The sequence below is a fragment of the Stigmatopora nigra genome, chromosome 18, assembly GCF_051989575.1.
Source record: "Stigmatopora nigra isolate UIUO_SnigA chromosome 18, RoL_Snig_1.1, whole genome shotgun sequence".
NCBI lineage: Eukaryota > Metazoa > Chordata > Actinopteri > Syngnathiformes > Syngnathidae > Stigmatopora > Stigmatopora nigra.
The window spans coordinates 8,451,183-8,468,296 of record NC_135525.1 but is presented as its reverse complement, the minus strand read 5'-3'; the positions used below and the strand labels follow the sequence as shown (position 1 = coordinate 8,468,296).

Genomic DNA, 17,114 nt, shown 5'->3' with positions numbered 1-17,114 from the left:
GATGGACATGTTTTAAAAAAAAATGTTTCTTTTGTTCCAGCTCCCAGCACCTGTCTTTTTTTGTCTTCTTATTTCAGCTGTGAGCTCAGCAATGAGGCGCTCGATCCCAAACCGCTCCGCCAGAATTGGCCTTCAGCCCCTAAAAGCCGCCAATAATCCACAAGCTCATTTTTATTCCACGTCCCCCACTTGTCACCCCACCGGAGCCTTTTATAAATGAAGCGGCATCCGCCACAGTCTGCTCATTACGCCTTGACGCCCATTTGACACTAAACTGGTATGTACAATGACTCTTCTCTAGCTTTTTGAGGTCATTTTCAAGAGTATTTCGTATGGGTTGGAATAGTTATCAGGTCTAAATTTATTTTCTTCAGAGGAAAAGCCAACAACAGTCCTAAAAATTATTCTGTCATCACATGCAAATTGGCCTTTAAAAAGGAATACTGCATGTAGTGATTTCAGATTACGGACAACGATATTATCATTTGGAAAGTGTTATGATTTTGCTATGCTTATTATATTGCCTACTTGTTTCCAAAAGTATTTCAGCACTCGCTTCAATTGCTGCATCGTAACTCATTTAAATGATTTAGATCCCAAAATTATCCTAACTGCTTCTAATTCCTCACTTGTTTATTTATGTCTGATCTTCATCGTTGTTTGCTTTTTGACTTTTAACTAGTATCCCTTGCTCACACTCTTGACATGGTCTGAATGCGCTTCATGCTTTGCCAAAGCTCGCAACTATGTAAGGCCATCATTCATGTTATTAATCGTTTAGGCAACCATTGTCAACATGCTGTATGTGACAGAGAACACAGACATTTTCTAAATCAGACTTTTATGGCCAGTGTGGGAGATATGTTGATACTTTTCCAACTTAAAGGGAGCTCAATTATCCCAAATATTTTATTCATTCATTCCTTGTCCTAAAAAAGTGCTGACTATTTTAACTAATAATCACTGAATAATATAATTCAATGCTTAGTGAAATTACAGTGAGTGCCTGAAATGTTTATTATATTTCTTCTGGCTGAAGAAAGTATGTTGACTATGACAAGTCCAACAACACAAGTAGATTAAACAGTAATAGGAGGTCCGGCTAGTGTAAAGTGCCAAGTTCAAAGCCCACTCGCACCAAGTCCTTTGGAGTAAATCAAATTAACAAAGAATGGTCGCCCGCATAATTCCTCACTGTTATTGGAGTGGTGTGACTCAACTGCCGTCTATCTCTCCTATCCCGAGATCAGCGCTCTGTTATCTTAGAACACAGAAACAGTCATTTGAACTCATTCACTGCTTTTGATGATAGAAGTTCAATCCCTTTAGGCTAGGAGGGCTGACTGTGATCATTCACATAGGGCTGTGTTGACTTTTTATAGTATCTATGATGATGTGTATTCTGTATGTTTATCCATTACTGGAATTTGATTAAGTTTTCAATTTTTGACTTATTTGTGTGTTTCAGTGTGTCAAAATGTCTGATTTAGAAGAGCCCGGGTGAGTGAATTGCCACAAGTTTATCATGTTTGACTTAAAAAAACAAAAAACAAACACAGGCTTAATGTATGTCTATTTCTGCTCTAGAGTGCACCAAGAGGGTAAGTACCTTTAATTTGGGGTAAAAGTTATAATCCTTTTGTGCTCAATCATCACTTTTGAGGCTTTTTTTGCGTTACAGATGAAGACGAGCATGGAGAAGGAGGTAAGGATGTATGTGAGGATTTTTTGGGGTCATCTTCAATTGTTTATATGATGTATTAAAAGCCTAGTTTTTTGTTGTTGTATTTTTTGCTTTACATATTGAAGGAGAGCGACCAAAGCACAAGTGAGCATCAAGTCTAATCTTATTGTGTTAAACTTTGCATGTATATCTGCTAAAGATTAAAATTCATATTTTACAGGCCAGTTGCCACACAACTCGCTCCCCCAAAGATCCCTGAAGGCGAACGGGTGGACTTTGATGTACGTTTTTTTTTTAAACTATTTTTTGCCCTTAATGCCAATCTCCATCACTGACAGTAATATTAATGGTATATACATGTTAAAGCAACACATGTAGACAGATTGCTACAAGTTATATATTTCTCCTTTGCCATCAGGATATTCATAGGAAGCGCATGGAAAAAGACCTCCTGGAGCTCCAAACCTTGATTGATGTCCACTTTGAGCACAGGAAAAAAGAAGAGGAGGAGCTCATTGGACTCAAATCGAGGATTGTAAGACTCATTTTTTGTTATTGTCATTTTTATGATACATTGTACATAAAACATTCATATTTGTCTTCTTGTGCCTCAGGAGAGTCGGCGGGCAGAAAGGGCCGAGCAGCAGCGAGTGAGGGCCGAAAAAGAGCGTGACAGACAGACCAAAATTGCGGTAATTGACCGTGACATTTTTCACATTGGAAAAGATGAATGGGTGAGCTTTTAATGTTGGCGTCTACAGGTGGAGAGGCAGAGGAAGGAGGAGGAGGAAGCCAAGAAGAGGGCAGAAGATGAAGCCAAGAAGAAGAAAGTGCTGTCTAACATGGGTGCACATTTTGGAGGATTCTTGGCCAAGGTTATTGATCCATTTAGCACTTTTGTCACTGTGATTTTCTACATTCATCATCAATGATGACAAGCGGTGTTGAAAATATGTCGGTCTGAACTGGTCCAGGTGGAGCAAAGGCGGGGCAAAAAGCAAACAGCGAGGGAGATCAAGAAAATGACACTTTCAGAGAGGAAACAGCCGCTGGTCATCGATGAGCTGAGAGAGGATGCTCTCAGGTCACTTTCAATCCGAACATCACACAGGTAGTATAATGCACTTTCACCTCAACGATAAGGTTATTTTCTTTTAGGAAAAAAGCCGTCGAGATATGGGAGTGCATCTTCCAGCTGGAGTCAGAAAAATTCGACTTATCGGAGAAGATGAAGAGGCAGAAATATGAGGTGAATCTTTTCAACGTGACAACAAACTAGGGATTTCACCATCACCTTTTCAAATATTTATTTTCCTTTTGCTCCATACAGATCAACGTTCTACTGAACAGAATCCAACATGCGCAAAAGTTGTGAGTCCACACATCGCACTGATCATATGAGTACTTGCCCTATACTCATGGATCTTTGTCTTCTCTCCGAGCAGCAAAAAGAGCCACGGTAAGGGGATGGTTGGAGGACGCTGGAAGTGAGCTGGCAGTTTCAAGTAAAAAAAAAAAAAATGAATTTGGCAACATAGCAGCAAATTTGTAGTGTTGCCCCATTTGGAATAAATTGCAGCGTTGCATTTGAATTTGGCCATCATTGACAATTTACACTCTGACTGGTTGGTAAGTTAACCCACGCTTCTTTTAAAACAAAATGTGCCATGAAATAGAAATAGTAAAACCATGGAGACATCTTATTTGTCCTGGTGTGGTTGAAAAACAGCATGAAGGTCGTCACCGTTTGCCCCGTCACATGGTTGGAATCCCGCTTCTTGACACATGCGGGTTACTTGCTCAGTGAAACCAGTTTCTTGCTCTTTATTCAGGTCCAAAATGTACCTGAAGATCCCAAACCACAGTTTCAGTACCATGTACACTCTACTGTCGTCACCATGGTGACAAGACTTAATAATTAAATTTAAAAAAGAACTCACTTGGCCAACTCCACGATAAGCACAGCGTCTGGTGCTGCAATCTGACGGATTTTCGGGCCCAAATGGTGCGAGCAGCTTCAGAGCGTTAAAACCGAATAGAGTAGAGAAAACATGGTGAACGACAAACACTATCTATTGGCTGCAATTCAAACGGAAAGATTTCAGACAGATTACGTGGTACGCGCCTCCACGTTTTTAATCCCATAAGGCCTAATAGGACAGCTGTGTTTAAAAATGGGTTTTTTTAAAGCTCATTGTTATGGAGGAATAGAGTAAAAAATACTCGATTTGTCACCTAGTCGAGAAGTGAATGACGTTGAAGAATTGGGCATATTTCTCTTTTTCTGGCAGCTTCTGAAGGGAATCCAAAGGGAGGAAATTGATGGAAACCCCTTTAAGATGTGATAGTTCTGAAAAAGATAGGAACAATGTCCAATGACTGAACAGATCTTTGCCGTTAGTGTTTTTGGCGATTTCGCTTACTGCTGACAGGGACAGAATGATGTTCAATATTTGCGGATGGAGGTTCCTCTTCAGGAGTAGTTGTGCATTTTTGTCTCCTGTACAAAGATTGGAATAGCACTTGCATATTTGCGAAAGAAATATCTTGTGCCGTCTGCAAAGACAAAATTACAAGTCAAATGGATTGGATGACCACTGAGGCTTGATCATGGATGAATACACCTTTACCTTCACATGTTGGCCATTCTGTGTCTTGAGCAGGCTCTCGTCTTCAGTTTCAATCCCGAAGGCGAGGTAAGGACTCGACACAATATCGCCCCAATAGCCCCTCATGGCCACTTTGTCCCCCCTCTGGTTGAAGACCCGAGAAGACAGCAAGCTCGGGTTGGTGCTCTGGTAGACTCCTTCCCTCAGCTCAAAGGCCAGGCCGCTCAATCTCCATCGAAAATACTGGTGCTTGTTAATAACACTACCCTGTAGATGAAACCATTTTAATGTATTTTCCAATATGGTTAATATCTTCAGTTATTCTAAAATAATATGGATGCGCCCTCTTGTGGTCAATGAACAAAGCTGGACCCTCATATTAGTGGATTAGGGGCATACAAATGAACTCATTTGATTCTTGTCCACTTGTAATAGCTGTAAATGTTAAATATTTTGTTTGGCAAGTTTGATCACTGGATTGGTAAATCTCCAGTCTAAAATTGGAAAACATTTTAGGATTAATTTAAGAGCATATCAACAAAACAATGGCTATGAAGGGACTAGGATACCAAAAAAAGGTACTATTCTAGCTCCCCTATTGTTAATTGTTATTACCCCTTTCTCGTATAGCTTCATAGTAAGATCCCAGTCAAAGCAGCCCCTTTTGGCGTCGTAGCGTGTCCCAAGGTGCTGCCTGACTCGGTAATCCCAGGCTTTGGCTATGGAGACAGGGGCTGTGGAAGAAGATGTGGGTTGCATCCATGATTTAAAAATCCTGGCCAGTTCATCGCGCTCCTTAAACTAGACACATTTAGAGAAGTCAGTTTTTTTGCAGACAAGATGTTCAAGCATCTCCACTCAAGCGAGAACCTTGAGATGAGTGGTGTTAAAACAGGGGTGCACGTCTGAATCCGGAAGGTCACTGACGTGCAGCAAGAGCTGCGACGCTATACGTTTCACCGTGTCTTCCGTCTGACTACGAATTAGGCTGTTCCCAAATACCTCCAAGAACATCTCCGTCTTCTCTAAATGTGGAGGAAGGTTGCGTTAAATGGGATTAGGGATCATAACAAAGAGTTAGAACCCGCTTAACCTACCGTTAAGTCCCATCGTTTCTGGTGGAGTCAGCGTGATGTAGAGCAGGAGCATCTGTCTGGCCACTACCTCCATGCAGTTTTCAAACAACCATACCTAGATGGACACATATGAAGATGTTTAGCTTCTCATTTTCTGGGTTATCCTGAAAAATAAGAGGCTCACGTTTAGAATGTTGTCATCTCCAAGGCCGGCCAAGGTCTTCAGAAGGTGTCTTGGGTCTCCATTCCCGACAAGCAAAATGTTGAGTTCTCCTTCATGTCTAACAGGTCCTGAAATTATAACATAAAGTTAAAAGTGTTGGCACAAATAGAATTTAAACCAACTGAGAAAATTGGACTTCTTGAAAAAGCAATTCCATAGTAAACTGCCTAGTATTTACTGTAATTTTGTAATTGATTATATTAGTCATTTATTATGCAATTAAAACAAAATATACTTCTCATTAAATGTTCACAACCTGCAATTTCCCTTTTTATTCTATCAATTAGTTTATAATACTATTTAAACATCTAGAATATGTTTATTTTCAATGCAATATCAGAAAATATTACAAATTACTCTGGAAAACATTGCAACATTGCCTTTCCCAGATGATTTATTTATCTAACTGGCAAGTATATTTTTTTCTGCTGTTAAACACAAATAATATTTTTCCAGCTTTATCATAATTGTCGCCTGCTTGTTGTTTTCACGTTCACGCGAGAGTTGGGGGAGAAAACGTCGGCTGGCGTTTGCCATGTGTTTTTCTTCTTCTGTGAACGTATTATATACGTAGTACAAACACATTTTGATAGATTGATGGGTCAGTATCTCTGTAAATTACCTGATGAAAAATTAACCATATTGGCTTGGCTCATCGTAAGGTGAAGAAAATAGAATTTAAAAGTGTTCCCACGTTTTTATTGGAATTCACTCACCTGTACCGATGAGATCTCGAGCTGGACCAAAACCCCACCAGTTTATGCAACCCGCACCTTCTGATGGCCGCCCGGCGCTCATAATGAAACTTAGATGGAGATCGGTGACGATAAAAGGTTCCTGGAGGACGCCGCCTGGATGAACTACGTGCCGTGAGTACTTTTAAGAAGTTTAACGTGACAATTGGCCTACAAACGACCAAAAGTTGAGTTTTTCTTTAGTTGCGTAGCAACCGTTTTCTGTGTTATACGCGCGTGCGCACCTTTGCTTGGAGCGCACGCTCAAGTGATTCACGCTTTGACGTCTTGTTCGAGAAAACACGACTTTTATGATTAAATGTCAGACATAATAGAAGGTACATTAGGCAAAAAATATTCAATGGAAATTTATTCTGCGCTCAAATAACATTTTCCTCATCGGATACACAATACACATTTTATTGTCTCCTTATCTGATATTATCATTACTTTAAATGATTTATTATGGTAATGTTTGACGTTTGGAAATAAAATACGGGAATAAAAGGAAATATCCACAATACTCCAATACTAACAATGAAGTACATCTGCCTATATGCTCATACATAAACACATTTACATTTGTTTGAACTCGGGTAACTTTCAGATATACACAAATAAATAATACTATATATAATAATAATGAATAAAGAGGGGGGCTCATTGACCCATAAAGGGGTCTTTTTCTTTTAAAAAATATTTTCAATTCACCAAAAGAAACTTCATGCATGGAAAACCTTACTGCAAAAAAAAAATAAACAACATAAAAAAACAGCAAGAAAGGTAGTGTTAATATTGTTGAAAATATCTCACAACTTTACCAGCAAATTATACTTCAGTCATTCAATCATGGTAATTAGACTCTCATAGATTGTGTGAGAACATTCAAAAGGAAAACACATGTAAAAACGTTGAAATGTTTTCTCTAGCGAGGTTTAGCTTTGACCGCCGCGTCCACCTCCTCCTCGGGCAAAAGCGTGTGCCACTGGGCTACAGGTCGTCTGGGATTGGCCAACATGTCCGACCAATGACGCAGGCCCACACCTGTTGCTCCGTAACCCATGAAGGTTTTACCGATGGGGTCGTTGCTCCCCAATTTATCGTAGTCGTACACTGTGATGACCACCTGCACTTTCTAAATCAGCAAACACATAGTTACAAAAAAATTAAAACACCACAATTCATACTTAATATCATTTACCTGTATCTGCTCAAAGGGGACTTCAAAACTAAAACTCTCATTAAAGTAGGGATTGAGTGTGTTTTTCTTGACTGTTGTCTTCTTCTTTTTGATCCGTTTTCCATTTTGCTGCAGGACAATCTTCACAAAGGGATCTTCAGATGGAAGACAAGATGTCAACAATAGGTATATAAGTTCTCATTAACATTAAATATAAATTTGTCACACTTTCTGTTGGATGGCAGCATTTAACAAAAACACTAGTTTACCTGATAAGCCCCCCACGTCCATTTTCTTCAGATTCTTGGCCTCCATGATGTTCACCGTGAGTTTACCTGCGGTGGGGACGTATCTCAGGGAGATACATACGTCACCCAGTTTTTCCTGTGGAGACATTAGAGGAAGACGTTTTTGTACAAAATGACGACAAATTGAAAAGAGAAGACTTACCTCTTCCTTTTCCACACTTTCCAAATCCCTCCATTGTTGCATGGGTTGACCCAGGTCAACACTGTTCATGGGGATCTTAATATCGCCGATCATATCGTGCTTGGAAAAGCGATCGAAATCGAAGACTTGAAGCACTAACGTTTTGCCTCCTAATTCTGCATACGGGATCTAGAGGGAGATATTCAATTATTTCCTTAAAATAATGAAAACACTTGTGAAATCAGGCTTTTCAAACCTTAAAAAAGAACGTCTCATTGAAAACTGGACACAAGTTCTTGCGCTGAACTTTGGTCTCGTACTTCTTCTTTTTGTCTGGTAAGAGGAAGACCTTAACATAAGGGTCTGAAGTTCCCCCCATGTCCATTGCGGCTAAATCCTGAGCCTGGAGGATCCCCACGATGAGCTTTAAGCAAAAGAGTACAAGAGTCAGTTTCAAGAATTCCTCCATTTGACTGTTTTGGCTTTGTGTGTTGCAGGAGGGCCACCTGGGAATCTGTAAAGTTGTAATCCAAAGAGAACTCCAGTTTGCCCAATTTTTCCTGCTCTTTCTCCTCGTCTTCCCCGTCCTTCTTCGCCTCGCCTTCCTACGAAATGGGCGCCAAAGTGAGTACTCACCCAAAATCTAAGGAAATAATTGTTGGCACCTTATCACCCGTTTCTCCTTCGCCTTCTTTTGTCTTCCTGCGGCGTCCCGCTTTCTTTTCTCGTACTTTCTTGGGCTTTTTTTTCTTTCCGAAGCATTTTTTGAAAACGCAAAAGACGCAACACGCCACCAGCACGAGAACCACAACGACAATGGCTCCCACTGCCCACATGGGAACTGCGATCAAATAAGAGAAGAAAAATAAATGGTGAAGAATAGTTTTCTAATCTTCTAGTTCATCCCAACACAAAAAAAACAGTCAAAGACTAAACTCTCTCAGAATTAGGGATTATGTTACCCTTTGCTCCTATAATCTGAAATCGTTCACTCGCCATCTGGGTACAGAAATTCTTTCAAGGTTTCAAAACACAGCCAAAGATAAAAAAATAGGATGAAGAAGGTTGTTGTTTTTTTAAGATTCAAATATTAAAATTTAGCATAATAAAAATGTAGTTTCAATGGTTGGGCTGTAATTTGTGGCCTACTAAAATCTCTGTAAATATGTTAACAAGTGGCTAATGTACAGTGTGGCCTGGAGAAAGCTCGGATAGGCTCCAGCACCCCCCGTGATGCTAATGAGGATAAAGCGGTTCAGAAAATTAGATGGTTTAATGAGTAAAATATGTATTACAAACATTTAAAGGAAGTTAGGATCTTTATCATTATTAGTAGTATATTGTGTATTTTTTTTTATTCAATGACATAATATCAATGAATAATATTTTAATGTCACTCAAGTACTTTGCATAGCAATTGAATGCAGACTGTAAATGTTGGACATGCTCACTGGGAAGGTGATCCAGTTCATTCATGAACTTATTCTTCATGTGGTCATAGTCGTGGCCGGGATGATGCTCGGAGTGGCCGTGGGGTTCCCCGCCGGGATGCTGCTGCTGGTGGTGGTGCACCGGCTCCGTGGCCTCCTCAGATTCCTTCTCGGGCAACTCGGCGGCCCTCCGGTTCCGAAAGACGCCGCTCGGCAACTTCATGTCGGCTGGCAAAATAAAGCGGAATATAACGATGTGGACGCGTACGCTGGTGTAATCCCTGTATATGTCCGTTGCACTCCAGCGTAGAAGCATAGAACATCTCTAAGCTAGAAGCTCGACATGGTTGACCCTAATCCCTCTGTTTGCCCCCCCCCCCCCCCCTCGTCCTGCCCCCACACACACACACACACTAATATTTGCCTTGACGGTCAACCAATAGTTTTCTCTGCTTTTGTGTTCCATCTGCATGCACGTTTATGGATTTAATTCGACAATATTATAATCCAGACACAGGATAAAAAGTTGAATTCCTCCATCATTTAGTAACATGGCGATCATAATCTAATGTATAGTGTGAAAAGCTTTTTCTCAAATTATCCTTTACAAGGGCAATGATGCCACATTTGATAATGGCATTTGCAGAGGAATTCATTTTATTTATTTGAAAAATGTAAATTAGTTGAATATACGAGCTAATAACAGTAAAGTTTGATTGGGAATCTAAATGGGTGGTCATGAATTATTTTAACATGTTCAAAACAAACAAAATGCACAGTATGCACATTTTGTGACATTTTTTTATTAATGCATTGCATTTTAATTCAAATACTTGGCAAAATGACACAAAGTGGTTAAGGGTAGGCTTTAGGCTATCAATATTCAAAATTCTCTAATGTATTTGAGATATAATGAATCATTTTGACATTTCTCTCTTATTTCATGGATTAAGACAAAACAACATCCATCCTACCTGTAGATATGTTCCTTTTATCCACGTTCTGTTGACAATTTTATAAAAATCTGTGGATATTTCGTTTGTAAAGCTCTCAGATGTCCATCATTCCCTCGATACGCCCGTTTCCATCAAAGCTAAAGCCCTGGCAAATCACCATAGCAGTGACGCGATTTAATCCCCCCCCCCCCCCCCCCCCCCCCTTTTCCATCACCATCACTACCTCCCCTCCTTGAAATATCAGAATAGTGATCAAACATCTGTTGCTTGACGGCCATTTGATTGTGACCACGAATCGGCAGTCTCCTTTTTTTTTGGACTGAAACTCACATATTCCAAACAATAGTTATGACTTTCCTCTTTGAGATAAATCGATAAAATGCTGAAATTCTATACAGTTTCCTATGTTTATTTTGAGAGATGTACTGTTTAATTGACTCACTCCATCTAGTGACCTGGGAAGTACAACAATATAAGCCAAACTGCAGCTTCTTACATGGGCCATATTCTGTGATACGGGCCAATAAAAACTGGGCAGCAGGCCGTAGTTTGAACATGCCTGCTTTAGCGGAGCCAAGCCTCTGCTAATCTCCTCAGTGTAGCTTTGCGAGCGCTTTCACACCAATCCAGCAATAACTTTCATTCAGAGTGGACGTTGCATCCCGATACACACGTGCTCATATTTAAACCAGCATGGGGATGTATAATCCGCTGGCACGCTGTCGCATGATCTTTTATAGTAGCTAATGTAGAGGGGAAATATGTAATAAAATGAGGCATTAATCATTTGCTGCTTTTGACAGCAATGGACGTCCAATGGCAGACCACAATTGTAGTTATGGTTTCTTTCCAAGGGCCATTATATTGTACATTTTCACTTATTTGGTTTCCATTGATGGTGTAGGGCGTTTATTTGAGTGCTTTTAAATTTAATTTGACTAAGAAGGCCTAAGTGAAGTCAGTGGGTGTTTCATTTTGGGTGTGTGCGCCTTTGCATGACAAGATTATAAAATGCGTCGGGCAAGCACTAGCAAGATCTTTCTTATCTTTGCAGAAACATGTCATTTTGTTAGATTTGGAAACTGACCGTAGGCCTGTACCTAATGTTTAACTTTTAGCCCTAACTAAAAAGTCACTAAGCAAAGTCCCCTTGTTATCTATGTTATATAAGCGCAGATATAACATGAGAAAAGGTTCTGAACATACTATAAAAGTGATTATAGGAACAAAGTGATTTGCTGGCATAGGTGTAGTTTATTTGATGTTTGACCATAGGAATGTAGGAAAATACAACTTCTTAGCACCAGAACTAATGTTTGAGGTATTTTCAGGTTGACATTTGCTCAAGAATAATTATTTGCGTTCCTGATGGTGCAAATCAGACTTGGTTCTTGCTTTTAGGAATGAGCTTGTTACAAGGTATGCTTGTCAAAGAGGTATTCTCCCAAGGAGCCTTGGCTTTCGGAGGCCGTGACGCGTTTCAGGCTGCCGGTGTAGTCGCCCAGCTTCTTGATGGTCTCGTGGCTGTCGGTGAGAAAATGCTGCTCGAGGAAGTCGCAAAGCTGCAAAAAAATAGTAATAAAAAATCAATAGTGTCGATGATGAGACTTGTTATGGCTTGAATTTTGTAGTTAAGATCTTTGTAAGAGAGACTTTTTTTACTCACATGGGGGTCAGTGTGGGTGTCAGCCTTGACATGCACTTCCAAAATACAAGTATTCACAGCCTTCTGATAGTCCAGGGAGAAAGACAAGGCATCAAGACCACCTCTCCAATCTTCTCGACTTGGTTTCTGCATCAAATTTGACCCGTCACAAAAGCACCCTATACTACATGTTCATTTATATTGCACTTATTACAACAACAGGCCATTTACAGTAATAGTCTGCATCAAAATGCGACCTCCTCTCATGTTTTGGTACTCCAGCAGCTTCTCGGCATGTTCTCGCTCTTTTTTGGAGAGATCCAAGAAAAAAGTGGAGAATTTGTGAAGGGCAACGTCATCCCTGTCAAAGTACATGCCCTGTAATGGACAAAGATGGACCAAAATCGTTAGGAGAAGTCAGACTACATTTCATAATTATATTTACTAGTGAATTTTATGCCAGAGGTAATCGTGGAATTAGTCGGATCTATTTTTATCTCATTTTTTCCCCATAGTTTCTTGTTAGTAAACAAAATCAAGTGTGTGCGCAAAAGGTATATGATTGGCTGGCTAAATTGCGTGGATCGTAGTAATCCCTCAAATAGTAATAGCTATAAATGTATGCAAAAATAGAAAGATTTACCAGAGAAAGGTAGGTGTAGGAGGCATTTAGTTTAAGGTTGATGAGTTTGTTGATGTCGCCTTCGCATTCTGCATGGAGATTTTGCCTTACTGCCGACTGCATTTTCTTTATTTAAAAGAACAAAATGTTATGCAAGAAAATATATATTGGGACAGTTATGCTCACCAAGATTTCGATGTTACTTTTTCGTTCCCCGTGTCCTCTAAAATTGTTCAGCGTAAACAAGTTAGACGCCCCCTTGGTTTAAAACGCACTAAAAGAAAGGAAAAAAAGGAAAAGGCTGGTCTTCCGGCAGCAGCAATGTTTGTTTTGCTTTGTGTCAAATACTGACTCTTTACTGCCCTCCTGTGTATTGGGAGCATACTACATATGGGTAGACTCCAGAAAGATCTATATGGGCGTGGTTACGCCTATTGACGAGACGGCTGAGTTGATTAGTCGCATGCGCATTAACCGTTCCTTTTTGGAAGGCATTCCCACGCTGACCAGCACGCCGAACAGCACGCCGAACACCACGCCAACAAGGTAGGGCAATTCTGTAGCCTAAATGCGTTTTTATCACGCGATCGGGAGATTTTTCAGCTATTAACTGAGCCCAAAATACCAACAAATCTCTTAGATTAATGCCAGGTTTAAAACGCCGTCGACAATTTAAGTCTGGGCTTCTTTTCCCGACCGGCTCTGTGCCATATGTTCCTCGTTAGTATTCGCTTTAGCGTCACAATTTGACTTTATGTTGTCTGTTTTCCCTCCATTATTGAGTCGTGTAGCAAGACTTTTATCAAACAATGCCGAGACATCAACCGACAGTTTGCTGGGTAAATGTTCACTTTAGATTCCAGAGGCACGACTTAGTTCCTGTTGTGGTGTATGTAATGAGTTTTCATTGCAACTGCTAAACACCGCTCTCTGATTTGTAATTGTTCTGTTTTAAAAATATATATACAAAACTGTTAAGCCAACTTTCTCCTAGCTGTTAACATCATTCTATATATTTAATCGCCCTATACAAAACCGTTCAGCAAACTTTCTCCTAGCTCACCCGGTGTCAAACTGGTGGCCCGGGGGCCAAATCTGGCCCGCTGTGTCATTTTGTGCGGCCCGAGAAAGTAAATCATGAGTGCTGACTTTCTGTTAGGATCAGATTTAAATGAAGATTATACATGTATATTCTATTACCTCATCTTCCCCTTTTTTAAATCAATTGTATTTTTTAATCCATTTTTTACTTTTTGTGTTTTTAAGTTTAAAAAAAAGCATATTGTAAAATCTAAAAATAAATTTATTTTTGAAAATAGTTTTCCACACTAATATTGAACATTTTCCCCAAAATATATTGTTTTCTTTTGAAATGAAAAACAAATTATTACAAGATATTTTCCCTCGTGAAGAAAATAAAAGCTCAAACATTTGTTTCAGATCTATAAAAAACTGAATATTTAGGGCTTTCGATGCAGTTTTTTAAATCCAATTTAAATAGAAAAAATATCTAAGTATTTCAAAAATAGTACAGCTCGCGTGAAATCAAGTTAACTTTATTACGGCCCGCGAACCAACCCAAGTTTGACACCCTTGTCCTACCTAGCTGTTAACTTCAGTCTTTATATTTAATCGCTAACTTATTTTCATTTTTTATCTTGATCGTTTATTAAAATTCTTGTAAGATTTCTCTATGCTATAATTGGTTGGCAACCCCCAATGAAGTTGTCACTGTTGAGCATCAAGATAAAATTACTTCCCATTAAAAAAAAAAAAGAAACTAAGTCTCCCTGTTGAATCTCCAGGCTGTATATATGCTAACTTGTGCTTTTTTGTGTGCATTTTTTTCTCTGTTTAGCACCAAGATGCAGCTTTCTGCGTGCCTAGATCACTCTTGAGGTTACAGAAGGGGAGACTGGGACTGATCAAGGTAAAACTTACCCCCACAAAAAAAGTTGAATCTCCAGTCTCTATATATTCTAACTTTTGCTATTTTTCTTCCACACAACAGGCCTGAGGTATCTTGGTTGCCCACTTGAAGATGTCTCTCTTGCATCATGTGGTGTCTGTATTTCTGAAAATCCAAATTCAATAAAAGCCTAAATCATGATGACATTTCACTGGCCATTCATTTCCACAGCTTTTTGACTAGATCTTTAAAGTAAGAAGGTTGTCATTTAATGTTGGAGCAAGAATGTTTTTTTCTTCTAATATTCTAAGTGTTAATCCCCCCATTTTTGTTCTAAATTTTATTTTCCAAGTGTTTATCCTCCCCAATTGTTAAAGATTTATCTTCTAAATGTTTATCCCCATTTAATTTTCTAATTATATATCCCCCCTGCTTTTTTCAAATTTTATTTTCCGAATGTCAATCCCCCCCGCTTCTTTTCCTGAATAATTTTCTAAGTGTTTATCCTGTTTTTGTCAATTTTTTTTCTGAGTGTTTATCCCCCCTTTTTATTGTCATTTTTTTTCTAAGTGTTTATCCCCCCTTTTTATTGTCATTTTTTTTTCTAAGTGTTTATCCCCCCTTTTTATTGTCATTTTTTTTTCTAAGTGTTTATCCCCCCCTTTTTTGTCATTTTTTTTTCTAAGTGTTTATCCCCCCTTTTTTGTCATTTTTTTTTCTAAGTGTTTATCCCCCCTTTTTTGTCATTTTTTTTTCTAAGTGTTTATCCCCCCTTTTTTGTCTAAGTGTTTATCCCCCCTTTTTTTGTCATTTTTTTTTTCTAAGTGTTTATCCCCCCTTTTTTTGTCATTTTTTTTTCTAAGTGTTTATCCCCCCTTTTTTTGTCATTTTTTTTCTAAGTCTTTTGCTGTTTTTTTATCTACAAATGTTTACTTGTAAATAAAGTTTTTTAACTCTAATTATGACTTGCATTTTTTGTTAGATAAAGACCAACACATGTTTACATTTCAAAGCTTTTATTTTGAAAAACTTGAATAAGATGAAGTAATTCCTCTTGTCACCAGGTGGAAATCTGGAAAACAGGATGTCAGCTTTTATTTTGAAAAAGTTTGTAGATTGGTTCCCGTCGATGGTCCAGCATCGTAAAAAATCGAATCTTCTCCACCCCCTGGTGGAGAAGATTCGAAAACTGAAAAAGGGGTGGTTAGTAAAGTTAGTTGAAAAAAAAATGAGTAGGGCTCACCTTTTATTTTGAAAAACTGAAGTAGTTCCCCTTGTCACCAGCAGGAAATCTGGAAAATAAAAGCTCCAGCTCTTATTTTGAAAAAGTTTGTAGATTGGTTCCCGTTGGTGGTCCAGCATCGTAAAAAATCGAATCTTCTCCACCCCCTGGTGGAGAAGATTCGAAAACTGAAAAAGGGGTGGTTAGTAAAGTTAGTTGAAAAAAAAATGAGTAGGGCTCACCTTTTATTTTGAAAAACTGAAGTAGTTCCCCTTGTCACCAGCAGGAAATCTGGAAAATAAAAGCTCCAGCTCTTATTTTGAAAAAGTTTGTAGATTGGTTCCCGTTGGTGGTCCAGCATCGTAAAAAATCGAATCTTCTCCACCAGGGGGTGGAGAAGATTCGAAAACAAAAAAAGGGGGTTAGTACACAAAGTTAGTTGAAAAAACAATGGGAAGGGCTTACCTTTTATTTTGAAAAATTAAGGTGTCTGAGGCTATCTGTTCATATGCAGAAACCAGGTCCCTCTGGTGGATTCTGAAAAACAAGAAAAAGGGTTGAATAAAAAAAATTGAGAAGGACTCACCTTTTATTTTGAAAAACTTCATAGATTGGGGGCTCCTGAGCCTATCTGTTCATAAGCAGAAACCAGGTCCCTCTGGTGAATTCTGAAAAGCAAAAAAAAAAGTCAGTACACAGAGTTAAATAAAAAAAACATTCACAAGGTCTTACCTTTTATTTTGAAAACTGGGGAGGGGGGCATGAAACCTGGTCCCCTTTGGGTGGAATTTTGAAAAATAAAAAAAAAAACATTCACAAGGTCTTACCTTTTATTTTGGAAAAAACTCATCAATATGCTCAGGCAGAACAAATCTATGAGTTTTTTCAAAATAAAAAGGTAAGACCTTGGAAATGTTTTTTTTTATTTAACTATGTATTGACCCAATTTTTTGGTTTTTCAGAATTCCTGCCCATGTCGAGATAGGCTCAGGCAGAACCAATCTCAACATAGGCAGGAAACCTGGTCCCCTTTGGGTGGAATTTTGAAAAATAAAAAAAAAACATTCACAAGGTCTTACCTTTTATTTTGGAAAAAAAACTCATCAATATGCTCAGGCAGAACAAATCTATGAGTTTTTTCAAAATAAAAAGGTAAGACCTTGGAAATGTTTTTATTTTATTTTTCAGAATTCCCCCCAAAGCGACCAGGTTTCCTGCCCATGTCAAGATAGGCTCAGGCAGAACCAATCTCAACATAGGCAGGAAACCTGGTCCCCTTGGGGGGAATTCTGAAAAATAAAATAAAAACATTCACAAGGTCTTACCTTTTATTTTGGAAAAAAACTCATCAATATGCTCAGGCAGAACAAATCTATGAGTTTTTTCAAAATAAAA

At 38.8% G+C, this 17,114-nt stretch overlaps 4 protein-coding genes and 3 long non-coding RNA genes across 11 annotated transcripts; 3 read left to right on the top strand and 4 right to left on the bottom strand.

Moving 5' to 3' along the window:
* Positions 1-79: 79 nt before the first annotated feature.
* Positions 80-3,271, top strand: LOC144211885 (troponin T, slow skeletal muscle-like). Of its 2 annotated transcripts, XM_077739416.1 has the most exons (13): positions 80-277; positions 1,469-1,500; positions 1,588-1,601; positions 1,682-1,705; positions 1,810-1,828; positions 1,905-1,965; positions 2,103-2,219; positions 2,299-2,376; positions 2,446-2,559; positions 2,659-2,768; positions 2,843-2,933; positions 3,015-3,055; positions 3,130-3,271. In XM_077739416.1, the coding sequence occupies exons 2-13, from the start codon at positions 1,478-1,480 to the stop codon at positions 3,173-3,175; spliced, it is 738 nt and encodes a 245-aa protein (XP_077595542.1). In that variant the 5' UTR covers positions 80-277; positions 1,469-1,477; the 3' UTR covers positions 3,176-3,271. The 2 variants fall into 2 exon arrangements, with proteins under 2 accessions (XP_077595542.1, XP_077595543.1); XM_077739417.1 differs by lacking the exon at positions 80-277 and having other exon boundaries at positions 1,364-1,500.
* Positions 2,961-6,567, bottom strand: dnaaf3l (dynein axonemal assembly factor 3 like). The gene is made up of 10 exons (XM_077739415.1): positions 6,309-6,567; positions 5,554-5,660; positions 5,391-5,484; positions 5,164-5,318; positions 4,909-5,094; positions 4,315-4,560; positions 4,108-4,240; positions 3,920-4,034; positions 3,625-3,699; positions 2,961-3,529 (listed from the first exon to the last, which is right to left on the bottom strand). Exons 1-10 carry the CDS (start codon positions 6,388-6,390, stop codon positions 3,385-3,387), a joined length of 1,338 nt encoding a protein of 445 aa, XP_077595541.1. The 5' UTR covers positions 6,391-6,567; the 3' UTR covers positions 2,961-3,384.
* LOC144211888 (uncharacterized) lies at positions 6,215-8,546 on the top strand. Its single transcript, XR_013329676.1, has 3 exons — positions 6,215-6,461; positions 7,642-7,692; positions 8,433-8,546. It is a non-coding gene; the product is annotated as an uncharacterized LOC144211888 (long non-coding RNA).
* Positions 7,252-10,484, bottom strand: syt5b (synaptotagmin Vb). Of its 2 annotated transcripts, XM_077739413.1 has the most exons (8): positions 10,340-10,484; positions 9,387-9,593; positions 8,601-8,776; positions 8,442-8,540; positions 8,192-8,359; positions 7,776-8,124; positions 7,528-7,661; positions 7,252-7,461 (listed from the first exon to the last, which is right to left on the bottom strand). In XM_077739413.1, the coding sequence occupies exons 2-8, from the start codon at positions 9,586-9,588 to the stop codon at positions 7,252-7,254; spliced, it is 1,338 nt and encodes a 445-aa protein (XP_077595539.1). In that variant the 5' UTR covers positions 9,589-9,593; positions 10,340-10,484. The 2 variants fall into 2 exon arrangements, with proteins under 2 accessions (XP_077595539.1, XP_077595538.1); XM_077739412.1 differs by lacking the exon at positions 10,340-10,484 and having other exon boundaries at positions 9,387-9,704.
* Positions 10,485-10,691: 207 nt separating this feature from the next.
* On the top strand, positions 10,692-14,698 carry LOC144211887 (uncharacterized). The gene is made up of 3 exons (XR_013329675.1): positions 10,692-13,134; positions 14,447-14,518; positions 14,600-14,698. It is a non-coding gene; the product is annotated as an uncharacterized LOC144211887 (long non-coding RNA).
* Positions 11,556-12,942, bottom strand: LOC144211886 (ferritin, lower subunit). The gene is made up of 5 exons (XM_077739418.1): positions 12,775-12,942; positions 12,610-12,714; positions 12,198-12,344; positions 11,988-12,113; positions 11,556-11,883 (listed from the first exon to the last, which is right to left on the bottom strand). The coding sequence occupies exons 2-5, from the start codon at positions 12,709-12,711 to the stop codon at positions 11,734-11,736; spliced, it is 525 nt and encodes a 174-aa protein (XP_077595544.1). The 5' UTR covers positions 12,712-12,714; positions 12,775-12,942; the 3' UTR covers positions 11,556-11,733.
* Positions 14,699-15,496: 798 nt separating the features above from the next.
* LOC144211340 (uncharacterized) lies at positions 15,497-16,925 on the bottom strand. Of its 3 annotated transcripts, none has more exons than XR_013329584.1 (4): positions 16,452-16,925; positions 16,185-16,387; positions 15,741-15,886; positions 15,497-15,686 (listed from the first exon to the last, which is right to left on the bottom strand). It is a non-coding gene; the product is annotated as an uncharacterized LOC144211340 (long non-coding RNA). The 3 variants fall into 3 exon arrangements; XR_013329586.1 differs by having other exon boundaries at positions 15,497-15,665; XR_013329585.1 differs by having other exon boundaries at positions 15,497-15,569.
* Positions 16,926-17,114: the final 189 nt, after the last annotated feature.